This window comes from Anticarsia gemmatalis, chromosome 9 (genome assembly GCF_050436995.1).
Source record: "Anticarsia gemmatalis isolate Benzon Research Colony breed Stoneville strain chromosome 9, ilAntGemm2 primary, whole genome shotgun sequence".
Classification (NCBI taxonomy): Eukaryota; Metazoa; Arthropoda; class Insecta; order Lepidoptera; family Erebidae; genus Anticarsia; species Anticarsia gemmatalis.
This window is the reverse complement of record NC_134753.1, coordinates 3,752,302-3,766,412: the sequence shown is the minus strand read 5'-3', so window position 1 is coordinate 3,766,412 and position 14,111 is coordinate 3,752,302. Positions and strand designations below refer to the sequence as shown.

At 36.3% G+C, this 14,111-nt stretch overlaps 1 protein-coding gene across 1 annotated transcript; it reads left to right on the top strand.

Annotated features, from left to right (window-relative positions):
- Nucleotides 1-714: 714 nt before the first annotated feature.
- On the top strand, nt 715-13,096 carry LOC142975238 (uncharacterized). Its single transcript, XM_076117974.1, has 3 exons — nt 715-1,362; nt 8,467-12,237; nt 13,079-13,096. Exons 1-3 carry the CDS (start codon nt 715-717, stop codon nt 13,094-13,096), a joined length of 4,437 nt encoding a protein of 1,478 aa, XP_075974089.1.
- Nucleotides 13,097-14,111: the final 1,015 nt, after the last annotated feature.

Below are 14,111 nucleotides of genomic sequence, written 5' to 3'. Positions count from 1 at the left end.
CGTAGCAGTGAAGGAGAGGTCATCCTAAAGGTTGACCTCAAAAATGCTTTTAATTCAGTTAATAGGGACACCTTGCTGACCCAAGTAAAATCTGAAACCCCCAAAATTTATAAATTCGTTTGGCAATGTTATAGACATCCCTCAAAATTATTATATAAAGATAATCTTTTGGCATCTTCTGTTGGTTGTCAACAAGGTGACCCTCTCGGACCGGTCATCTTCAGTCTTTCTATTCACCCTATTATTCGGCAAATAAATTCCAAATTTAATGTTTGGTATTTGGATGATGGGACCTTGGGTGGCGATGTAGACACTGTTTTAAAAGATTTGGCTTTTCTAAAAGACAAATTCAGTTCAATCGGTCTGGATCTAAATTCTAACAAATGCGAATTATACGTTATTAATCAGAACATAAATAAATCTTTGGCATTATCTAAATTTAACTCTTTGACACCTAATTTAAAAATTGTTGGGAACAGTTCTCTTCGCCTCCTTGGGGCTCCCATCCTGGAAGAAGGTTTCGTACCTTTTTTGGTTGAAAAAACTCAAAATTTTAATGAAGTTTCGGATCGTCTTCTTAAAATTAACTTACAGTCGGCTTTTACTATCATTCGGTATTGTCTGTTTGTTCCTAAATTTACCCATGTCCTCAGATCCTCACCTTTTTGGCAGAACCTATCACCCCTTATTAAAATTGATAATGTCATTAAAAACATGTTGTGCAAAATTTTAAATGTGGCCCTGGACGACCGAGCATGTAGTCAAGCCTCTCTACCCATCCGCTTGGGTGGCCTCGGCGTCCGCAAAATTTCCGATATTAGTCTACCTGCGTTCTTGTCTTCGGTCTACGACACGGAAGAGTTAACCAGGAAAATTCTAATTCCTACACTGGTTGACTTTGAAGTGTCGTGCAAGACCGACGCTGTGAACGTTTGGAAGATGACCGCTCCGTCTACTGATTTACCCCGAAACCTGTCCTCCCAGAGACAGTGGGACGCGCCGCTCTGCGGGTTGGTTAGGAAAAACCTTATCAATACTTCATCCAATCCCGCCGAGCGTGCTCGCCTGTTGGCTGTGGGAGAGTGGGAATCGGGGCTTTGGCTTCAGGCACTCCCATCGTCCAACGTAGGCACGAAGTTGGACGATGCCACTTTTCGCATCGCCACTTGCCTGCGTTTAGGTGCTCCGAGTGTTTCTCCGCATCGTTGTCACTGCGGGGAAGCTGTCGACCGTCTAGGGCACCATGGTCTTTCCTGCGGTAGGAGCTCTGGCCGTATACCCCGACACGCACACCTCAACGACATCATTCGCCGGTCTCTTGCCGCCGCTGGAATGCCAGCCATCTTAGAACCTAATGGGCTGGCGCGCGACGACGGGAAGAGGCCGGACGGTATGTCGTTGATGCCTTGGAGGATGGGTCGGCCTTTGGTGTGGGATGCAACTTGCGTCGACACCCTTGCGCCGTCTCATCTTCTAAGGACGGCCGGTGCTGCTGGAGCTGCTGCTGCGGCTGCCGAAGACCTCAAGCGGCGCAAATACAGTAGTCTTGTTGGCGACTATGTCTTTGAGCCGTTTGGGGTCGAGACGCTGGGACCATGGGGCCCTAGCGCCCACTTACTCTTTAAGGACATTACCAAACGCCTGGTCGACAGTTCCCGTGACCAGAATGCTGGCATTTTCTTGGGACAAAGATTGAGCATTGCCATACAACGTGGCAATGCTGCCAGCATTCTGGGAACGTTCCCGATTGACAGCGATGTGGAAGAGTACTACGACGCGTAGTGCGCTTCCCATGTTTTTTTTTTCTTTTTTCTATTTTAATACTTGTTTCTTTTATTTATTTTTTATCTATTTGTATATATAGTAAGTTTATTGTTGTTAATTTAAAATGTAATTGTAAATATTTTCTTTAATATTAATAATTTATAAATATTGATCTCATAATTGTACCATAATTGAAAATAAATAATTGACCTCAAAAAAAAAAAAAAAAAAACACAAAAATAAACTTGTTTGAAATCCACACCACTTCATCGTTTAAAGTCCGGAATTTATTCAGTGGCTTGTCTTAAATTGCATTTAAATTTAAATTTTAAGGACTACACAAACAATATGGATGCGGTGAACAGTTTCGCAGAATTGTTTAGTTCTTATTATTTGTATATTTTTAATAGGTCATAAGATGCGGTTACAGAAAGGTAATAGGAGTAAACAATTAATTGCGGATTTTGCATGCAATGCAGTACCTACCTATGTTTGTATTATGAAGTTGTATTTTCAATTTTCACTTTATTTCGCGGGTCATAATGATAGTGCTAAACTGCGTCATTCCATTGCTGGGCAAAAGCCTTTTAATTATCTATATTCTTATTAATATTTTGCCATCTATGTCCAATATGTTCAGGCCTTGCACATAAATTCTGCCGTCGTAAATCTAAACACAGTAACTTCAAAATATGCGTTTTGAGAAAAACGCGGTTGAAGTTTAATGGTTAATTTTTGCTCTCATGAAGATACTAATTATTGTATATTATTTCATGCAACTTTTAATGTTAGTATATAGTTAAATCTTTGATTCTGTATATATATATCTAGTATATTATTATTGTATAAATAATAAAATTAGATAATGTGTTTTAAGCTAGGGTAATAATATAATATTTTTTTCTTTTTTAAGTTACAACACGGTAACTCAACGGTTACTGTGTTGTAACCAAGTTTTACCTATTACTGTGTTGTAACTTTGTAAAGATATTAACATTAGGGGAATTACGACACAGTAAGTATGTACATACTGTGTTATAACTATGTTTCTTAGAAATACGTATAAAATCAGTAATACAGTAAATGAGATACTGTGATTTATTCAAGTATTTGTTGTTTATGTTTGAACAATATTTTATACGCAATCACAGTAACTGAAGAAGCCGTGTTATAATCAAGCAAAAAAAGAAAAATTAAAATCTATTCACGTTAAAAAAACACAGTTAGTAGTGAGATACTGTTATTTAATTTAAAATAACACAGATACTGTATTTTTTATTAAAAAAAATGTTTTTTTTGTAAAAATACTGTGTTTTTATTTAATGTATTTCGGTAACTATCTATCGTACAAACAAACCGAAAACTTTCTCAAATAGCCCGCGGTCTCCTGATTCCAAAGAACTAAACAAACTATAAACACAGTAACTTAAGTTACTGTGTTTATATTTACGACGGCAGAATTGTTAAATATATTTTTTACATATAAAATCACTCAAAACCTAATTAAAGACCACTAAAAGTGTACTTATTAGTTATGTTTTTTTTTACAATTTTGAAAAGTATAGTTACCCGTTCTCATCCTTCAATCTTCTTTGTGATGCTTTGCAGCCGTAACGAAGCAAGAACGGCTCAAAGTGAGCGTGGCTTAAGTCTTTGCCGTTGAAAATTCATTTAAATCTGCTATATTCACCCAGAGATTCAGTTCAAAACAAATCCTTATCTGTTTTTGTTGCGCTAAGAGGGTGAAATTGTTTTATATACGTTTATAGCTGGGTAGAACAATGCACTTGGTAAAAAATAACTATTAAAACACTTATTTTTTTAAAGACTACAAAAAATATTCAGTTTGTATCAAAATAGTAACATATTCTTTTTTATAATCTAAGTATAGTGTAGTCGTATTCCCATTTCTATTCCTTAAAATTCTTTGGCAACTCGCAATGAATGCACGTATTTTTTATATTTATTTAAAATAGATATTCATAAAGTAAGACGTTAAGTCTTTAAAAACATTTTTAGAATTTAGTCAAAGAAAATAGTTTTTACTGTAAAATAACATTTTCTTTATTCTAGAATATCTTATAGCAATGTAACTGATTACGTTGAACTACGAGAACTCATTCCGTGCTATGAATAATTCCTCTAGCAAGCTTCGACAAACAACTATTTTATCTCTTGAAGAAAAACAGACGAGAATAATAACTGTGTTTTTTCCTAAAACAGAAACAGCTTGACACACAGATTGTTGGGCAAGTGCTTGTTTTTATTTACTAAAGCATTTTCTATACAAGTAAATATAAATCATTCATTATGTCGGTAGAACTAGTTCTGGTATTGATAGCCTGTGTTATTCCACTGCTGATGGACAAAAGGCTCTCCGTCTTTTCGTTAACCAAATTATATGATAATTGAAATAAAGACTTATATGGGTGAAAGTGTATACAAAACAATAAAATCCGAGCTTGTGGGATACCGAAACATATGAAATTAAGCATCGTTTTGAAAACTCTTTATACAAAATTGGGTATTCAAGGCATATTTTATACCTAAGCGTAGTACACGTGAGTATACAAAAACGTAATGTTAATATTTAGTACTAGTTAGTAACAAGTGCTCAATGTATTCACAAGTATTTTGAATTTGAATCTCCACAAAAATTTAAGAAAGAAATCTCCTTAAAAATTCCTGAGATTTCGTTTGATGACCAAAGTATTATAAATTGCACGCTCAATTACTGCCCCGGATTTTAATCGAAGATTTATGAGTTGGAAAAGACATTTAGCACCCTATCCGCACCCTTTCCCTTCACTGGAATTCAGTATTTCACTTGTCCAATAATGTCGATTCCATCTCTCCGACACAAAAGTTGGAATATAGAATTCTTATGAAATTTATTTTGAGGTCGACTGTACTTCTAGTATTTTTATTTAGTTAGATGCATTTCTGTTTCCAGCTACCAGACTTCTTAATACACTAATGTCTGTCTGGTCCCGACAAACTCAACTTATTAAACAGATTTTCATGATTAAAGAGAGGGGCATTAATTGGTGGAAATAAGATGGTAATTGGAATATAATAGAGAGAATTTCATAGACATGTAAGTATGTCCGTAACATCAATGTAATCTCAATTTATAAACTTAACACGCATGTACATGTAATTACCAAACGGATACATAAAAAAACACATTAACACGTTAAAGCCTTGCACTTTGTAAATCCAGTGGACCATCGAACAGAACATTATATACTCATGCAAATGTATTAATTCACTAATAAAATACACATTCCCTACAGTTACTACATTAACGGACCGTTTCCATTCGCCCATCTCATAGTATCACCCGAGTATTAAATTACTTAAGGGCCTAAAAGCCGAAATTGGGGATCACATCATTAAATTTAATCTATATTCTAAACCATTTAGACTTGGCGGGTGCGTTTGTTCATGGATTATCCCGGATTATATATAAAGTGGTGGTAATTTTGCACGATACCCACTCTTTTGGTTTGACGTTGATGGTATTGAAACGTTTAGTAATTGCAAGTGGAAAGTTTTATACCTAACCTCAATTTTGGAATAACTTTAAGAATTGTATTTGAACCCTCGAGTGATGGCAGTTAGAATGCTTTCTAACACATCGTTTTTAAGGGTGGAAATTCAAAGCCCTAAATGACGAGTAAAAAGGAGAATATAAGGGACCGTATAGATAAGGGTACCTTATTGGTATACCTGTCGTTTTGATTAAGTTGCATCGACCGTTTTCACAGGCTAAAACTCGATCAAAACGTCTCCGTCGAGTAAACAAATAAGGTATCCTAACCTTTAATTTTGAATCGCGTTCGAGTTGCATTATAATGTTATGTGTACAATCGTTAATGAGATGTAGACGCCTAAATACTAAATCAAATCAATGATAGTTGATATACGCCTGAGGAAACTTACGGCCTACAGTTGGTAGATGACGTGAAATTACGGTTATCATTTTTATTAAGTGAAATATGCTCCAACAAAAATAGACTTAAGATGACTATTCGCTACAATAACACGTAAGTACATAAGTATTTGTTCTAACTACAATAGTTTTAAGCTGAAATAGCTCAAAATAATATCGTCTCAATCCAATTTAATTTATAATAATATTTCTAAGCTTTTTGAGATTAAGTAGCTACTCATAGGATTAAAAAGATGTCAGAATAGTATTACGGTGAAAATTTAAAATGAAAATCTATGATTGCATGCTGGATACAATAACTCTTGACTAGAAATTTTCAATTCTATTTTAAACATAATGCATGATTTTGAAGAGTCATAGAGTTAAATGGAAACCATCTAGAAACCTTATCGAATCAATTGTAATATTTCATTCAGGGATTTATTGAAGAGGTACTCAATCTTGTTCACAATTTGCAAACTCATATAGGTAAATGGAAAAAAGGTAAAAATGTGTAGAAAAAAATTTGGCCTCAGATCTTTGGAATTAATCATAGTTTTCATTTTGAACCGACTCCAAAAAAGGTGGTTTTCATTTTGACCCGTCTGTATGCATGTTTGTCCGTAATTGTATTGTATCCGATAGTAGGAGAATATTATAGAAAAGTCAAAAGTTCCTTCTGTACATTCTTGTCACGTCAAGCAAGTAAGTGATTGTCCTATTATCATTGGAATTACACAGTTACTAACCATGTTTATTTTACGTCTGAAATTCTGAAGATTTATATTATTTCATTTTATATTTTTAACATGCAATAATAAATGTGGACGCAACATAATAAATTAGATACGACAGCTAAACACCAAGTCACAAACACGAACCCTAAAATTATCTAAAACATATTCGTAACCAAATCCGTACGTCCTTCAACAATGAATATTGAAGCGCGTCCCTAAAGGGATAGTCAATTGATTGGATTCGAAACAAGAAGGTCCAATTGTCATGTTGTTACCGAAACGCCCCGGAAGGATAGCATTGCATACGTAATCAGTAAGTTGGAAACTTCGGTATCGCTCACTGATAGTGTGATTTGTTGTCAACAAGTGATGTGGAAAGGGTTTATGGTCTGACATATCGGATTGTTCGGAGTCGATTTGTTTAAGTGCGGAGGTGGGGGATATTCGTATTGTAATGCTTGTTATACTGAGAAGAGGCTAACTAAACGGTAAAAGAAAATATGCAGGCAGCCAACCTAATCTAGTTAGCAGAACTATTGCAGGATAATGTTTGAAAATTCCGTGTGCTTATGGATCATTTAAGTAATCATATTGGGTGCATCGTTAGATTAGCCAATAAAATAAACGAAAAACGGAACATCAACAATGGCTAGTCTGTATTTTTTTTTCCAAACCTATTGTTTCACCTGAAAAACAAATTCATGACCGAGCGTAGTTTTCCACGATTTCAATTATTTGTAGTATTTTCACTAATCTCTATTACCAGACTGAAAGAAAAAATTAAAGTGGCCGCAGAAAAAAAAAAAAAATAAAATCACTTCTATCAATGTCACTCAGGTATTAAACTATCCACAAAAGATTCTATTTTAAATTCAAAGGATTAAAATAGAACACCTCTATAACTCGACCTGAGTGACACCCACTTTAAAGGTCGTATGCTTGGTCAAGACTGTTATTGAGATCAAACGAAACGTTCAAAACTAGGATATTTCTGCGAATTTTAAGTGTCTTATTACTCATTTTAATCTTAATTAAAATAAAGCCTAATTTTGTTTTTTATTAGATTTAAGAAAAAGTATTTAATGCCTTTTTCATCTTTGTTAAGTTGGTACTTATTAAAATGGCCGCGTGGTAATTTATTAAATCCTAACCAATTTATATAAATTTTACTGAAACTAATATTACGACACGACACTGAGTAAATTATATTAACTGATTTAATAAATTTGAATGACGTTACATATTATTATATTATTTTTATAATAATAATAATAATAAGCCCGCAGGGCACCTTGAGGCGAGGTGACGGGGAGTAGCGACCCCGCGGTACCTGAGTGCTCCAGGGGGAAGTCACCCTTCCTCATCTCCGGCTTGCCTTAGTTGGCTGGTCGGAGTGAAAACTGACGAGGAAGCGGTCCCCCGCCTCTGGCTTGCCTTCATTGGCCGTCCAGAGTGGAGTCGCAAGAGCAGAGCTCCCACTCTGTTCGGAGGACGGATGCTGAGCGTAAGATGGCTAGTGGGCCAGTGATGCCTGAGCCTAGCAAAGGCGCGTGAGCTGAGTTTAACGTCCAGCGAGGCCTCTCCGTCCTTCAGCTGCTCACGTCCCTGTTGCCCCCTTGTTGCATTTTGAGCGACTAGTTTAGGGGGCCCAGTTTGTGAGTTGGCAAGTCTCCGCCTGCCACTTTTACGTGTTATTTACATTGTTATAGGCAGGCGCCATAGTTCCCGTAATTTCCTAGTTTCCCAGTCCATAAGCACCCCATCCCAATAGCCCAAGTAGTATATCCCCTTAGTTTTGCCATAGTTCCACTCAATCCGGTGATTGTCCTTGGGTGCATTTCATAGTGTAAACAGGGATAATCACCGGATTGTGACATCATACATTTTTAAAATATTAAAGCAGTCGAAAAGGGCCTCTACGTGTTGGCTTCGGCCCCACGCACGCCTTCCAAAAATCCGGGACTCCATAGTCCCGAGATGTGGTAAAGACTTACATAATAATAATAATAATAAGTCCATGTCGAACATCAGGCATACGTGGGGGGCGGACACGCGATTGAGAAATTACTGGCGCGGCTAACATGGCTCTGGACACCCATAAAAATGGAGACTCGTAATAAAAGAAAACGTATAGGGCCGCTGTCCGGGGGCGATCGCCGGAGCACACCTGGAGTCGACGCTGGGTGTAGCAGCATGCGATCCGTCGGCGGAGTGGAGTTGAATAGGCGGGCTCCCTCCGGGTTAGACCCAAATGCTACAGCCAACCAAACACAGGACAGACAGACTGACATAGACACCATTAGTTTAGATTCATTCACATCAATAGTTGAACCGTTTAGCCCATCCAGTAATTCATACAATCCCACACCGGTGTCTTCCATAGATGAAGATTCTTCTCGTGGAGCACCGACCCCGACCTTAAGTGTTGCGCAGGTGGCTAACGCCTTTTTACCTGCGTCCACTAAGGCTGGGAAACCTCGCGTGCGCATGAGCTGGAGCAAAGAAGTGAATACGTTCATCATGCGCACCTACTACTACATTACAAAGCTAGAAACAGATATGACCACCTACAGAAGACAGCTACATGAACTTTTCACACTGCAATACCCTGAAATAAAAGTTACCGAACAAAGAGTCTCTGATCAACGAAGAACTATTATTCGAAATAAACTTTTGTCTCAAGATTTACTAAACAAATTAAAAGAAGAAGTACAAGCACAACTAGAAATAGAATCAGACAATCACTCATACGTTACCTTAAACAGCCAACCTGAAAACACCCAAGACAACCGCGAACAACACTCTACTCTAATACCTCACACACTAACACAAGCACACTCACTCACTCAAACATCAAACACATCTACACAAACAGAATTTATAACACAGTTGCTGGAAACTGAAGTAGACACATTATTAGAAAGTAGTCCAACAGCAGAAGTACATTTACAAGAACTGACAGATAAGCTCAGAACAGCATTAACACAATATTCTGGCATGAACCCAGCCTCACGTCCAAAGCTTCCTAAGCTAAAATATAGCTACAATCTAACACAATTAACCAACATATTTAATAATAACATACTGATCCACTTCCTCACTGACAATATCCAGCTAACAGATTTACACACTATTGTATATTGCACAGCCTTAGTTATTGCAGAAGAACTTAATTACAAAATAACAGATTATATAGGAAATATTGCACCCAAACATAATAATAAGCCTGCGTGGCAAATAAGGTTAGAAAAGGATATAGAAAAACTTAGGGCCGACTGTGGTAGACTCACGCAGTATATTAACAACAACAGATCAAACAAAGTAGTCGCAAGGGTAGAAGCAATATTCAGAAACAGATTAATACACACTAGACACGAAGACAACAATAGAAAACCTGAGGAGTTCCTAGACACACTAAAACAAAAATTAGCTTTAAAAGTAAATAGATTACGTAGATACAAAAAGGCACAACAACGGAAGAGTGACAACATATTATTTAATACGAATGAGAAACTATTTTACAGAAATCTTTTAAAGTCAAACAATAACACAACACTAGATAACGCAAACACACCTACAAAAACTCAATTAGAATCTTTCTGGTCAGGTTTATGGGAAGAACAAGTACAACACAATGACAAAGCAGAATGGATTGCAGAAGAAGAAAATAGGCATAATGTAATAGGGGAGATGGTATTTGACGAGATAACAGAACAAGACATTACAAACATCACAGCTAGATTGCACAATTGGAAAGCACCAGGGGTAGATAAAGTACACAACTATTGGTACAAGAAATTAACAACATTACACAAATATTTGGCTAAAAACTTGACAGATATAGTATTAGGAAAACAGGAAATCCCAGAGTTTATTGCAACAGGAATTACTTACATGCTCCCAAAAAGCTCTCACTCCTCGCAACCATCTCAATATAGACCTATAACATGTTTACCTACCATATACAAAATTCTCACATCAGCAATAACCAGAAAAATCACTACTCACATTGAAGACAATCACATTATAGCAGAAGAGCAGAAGGGATGTAGACGCGGACACATGGGATGCAAAGAACAGTTAATAATTGACTCCACTATTCATAAACATGCCACCTCCAAAAACAGAAACTTACACTGCACATACATCGACTACAAAAAAGCTTTTGACAGCATCCCACACTCATGGTTATTACAGGTACTGAAGATATACAAGATTAATCCAAAAGTAATAGAATTCCTACAAAATATAATGCGTGGATGGAAGACCACTTTGCAGCTAAATAGTCCAAACAACACAATTACAACGAGACCCATAAACATTAGGAAGGGAATTTATCAGGGTGATTCCTTAAGCCCGCTATGGTTTTGCCTTGCCCTAAACCCACTCTCACACATGCTACACGCAACCCAGGCCGGTTACTGCCTTAAACAAAACACAGACGACACAACTATTTCACACTTAATTTACATGGATGACATAAAACTTTACTCTAAAAATGAAAAGGAAATGAAAAAACTAATAGACATTACAACAGGATTCAGCAAAGACATTAAAATGGAATTTGGTTTAGACAAATGCAAAACTGTACACATAGTGAGAGGCAAGATACGGCCTGGAGACTACGAAATAGACAATGAGAACACAATAACAGCAATGCAACCCACAGACCTATATAAATACTTAGGATACAAGCAACTCAAAGGTATAGATCACACAGCAATTAAAGAAACACTAACTACAGAGTACAAAAGAAGAACACACGCGATCTGCAACACACAACTGACAGGAAAACACCTTACAAAAGCAATAAACACTTACGCAATACCAATACTAACATACTCATTCGGCATAATAAAATGGACTAAAACAGACATTGAGCAGATAGAAAGAACAACACGCACCACACTAACAAAACACAATAACTTACATCCAAAATCTGCAATAGAAAGACTCACAATCAAAAGGCACCAGGGGGGCAGAGGCATTATAGACATCCATCATCTTTGGCTTAAACAAGTACACAATCTTAGAACATTCTTTCACACAAAAGCACTCACAAGCAACATTCATAAAGCTATCACACACAATGACCACCATTACACTCCATTAAATCTCTCGGAACACACAGATACACAAGACCCAAATCAAACTGATCCACAAACACAGGGCATAGAAAACTGGAAAAAGAAAACTCTTCACGGACGACACCCACACGACCTGGAACAAATACACATAGATAAGATAGCGTCAAATAAATGGCTAGATATAGGTAATCTTTTCCCTGAAACCGAGGGCTTTATGATAGCAATTCAAGACCAGATAATTAACACAAAGAACTATAGAAAATACATAATTAAAGATCCTACTGCAACGAATGACAAATGCCGCAGATGCAACGCCCAACCTGAAACGATTCAACACATAACCGGAGCTTGCACTACACTCACACAAACAGACTACACACACAGACACAACCAAATAGCCAATATCATACATCAAAATCTTGCACTCAAACATAACCTCATACAAAACACAAACACACCGTATTACAAATACAAACCTGAGACTGTACTGGAGAACGCCACACACAAATTATATTATGACAGAGCCATACTCACCGACAGGACTATACATTATAACAGACCGGACATCACGCTAATTGACAAAAATACTAAAACCACTTACCTTATAGATATCGCAGTCCCCAACACCCATAACTTACAAAAGACCATTACTGAAAAGATTTCTAAATACGCAGAATTGAAGGATGAAGTAGCAAGGATCTGGAAACAGAATAAAGTATATGTAGTACCGATTGTTCTCTCCACCACCGGCGTTATTCCGAAGCACCTCCACCACAGCATCAAATTAATAGACCTGAAAAAAAACACATATATTACTTTACAAAAAGCAGCAATTTTAAATACATGTAGGATTGTGCGAAAGTTTTTAGAAATTGAAGAAACTGACATTACTCACCAACACGACACACTACACACTTAAACTCACACACGCTGCATCTACTTGGTACCCACCCGTAGATGCAGTTAAAAACCAGCTTTAAGCTGAGAAAAAATACACTTTACAAAAATAATAATAATCTTTATTTGCATCAAACATAGTACAAAAGGTGTTACAATGGATAGTCTCATATGTTTGGCTGTAGACAGCATGCAAAACTTTAGTTAAACAGAAACTTAATATAACAAGTAGTATAATTTAATCCAGTACTGTCTTACTCTTATTTTCCATTATAATTACACACATATTAATAAAAAAATAAAAAATAACAATAATAGTAAATTTATATCAGTTACAGAATTATAACAACTTACATTGAAACAGCAGGTAAACAGTTAATAATAATTTTTTCTTGTAAGTAATCATTAACAGAGTAAAAAGCTTTGGTTACAAGCCACGACCAGAGCCGAGCCTTAAATACTTTGCTTGGTAGATTTATAATATCCTTTGGTAATTTATTATACATCTTTATAGCCATTGAGTAACAATTTCGACGATACAATTCAGTTCGCATACTAGGCGCAAGTAATCTATCTGGATGCCTGGTATTAAAATTACAATGATCACTCCATTTTTGAAAAAGGTGAGGATGGGTTTTTACAAAATAACAACATTCCAGGATGTAGATAGATGGTAACGTCAATAGTTTTAGTTTTGGAAATAATAGCCTACAAGAAGTTAGTGGTGGAACACCGGCTAAAGCACGGATGCATTGTTTCTGTGCTATAAAAACTTTATGGGCCTCAGCAGAGTTACCCCACAAAAGGATGCCATATCTGATTATCGATGCTACATATCCATGATAAGCTTGAATAGCTGTATTTTGGTTAGCCACTTTTGTCAACCGCCAGAGTGCATAAGCAAATCTATTTATTTTACTACAAACTTTTTTTACGTGTAAAGACCAACGGCACTGGCTATCTAGAATTATACCTAAAAAGGAAACATCTTGTGACTCATGGATATTTTCGTCTTTATATCTAATTCTAAGATCATTATTGTTTGGATATCTATTATAAAATTGCATAAATCTTGTTTTATTAATATTAACTTTGAGTTCATTGTAATCCAACCATGAGACAATTTGAGTTATGCAACTGTTTATATCATCATTGTAGTTGCTTACCTTAGAGTCTGATATTACTACTGCTATATCGTCGGCAAAGAGTGTGCAATCATGATGAGTGACTTCAGGCAGATCATTTATAAATATTAAGAAAAGCAGTGGACCTAGTATGCTTCCTTGGGGGACACCGAGTTGGTTTTGCACAGAATTCGATTTAATGTGGATTTCTTGCATACATTTATTAACACTGAGGATATCTACAAACTGCGTTCTACCAGTTAAATAACTTTCAAGCCATTTATTTGCAATACCTCTGATCCCATATTTATCACATTTCGAAAGTAGCTTGCTATGTGGTACAACATCGAACGCTTTACTTAAATCAAAGAAAACCACTGACGTGCGTATATTTTTATCTAAGTTTTGGAGTATTTTATTAACCAAATTAAAAACTGCTAGCGTTGTCGATTTTCCTTTTTGAAAGCCATTCTGCTGTTGGTTAAGAATATTATATTTATTTAGGAACTGTATTAACCGATGCTGCATAATTTTTTCAAAGATTTTGGCTATAATAGGAATAAGGGCT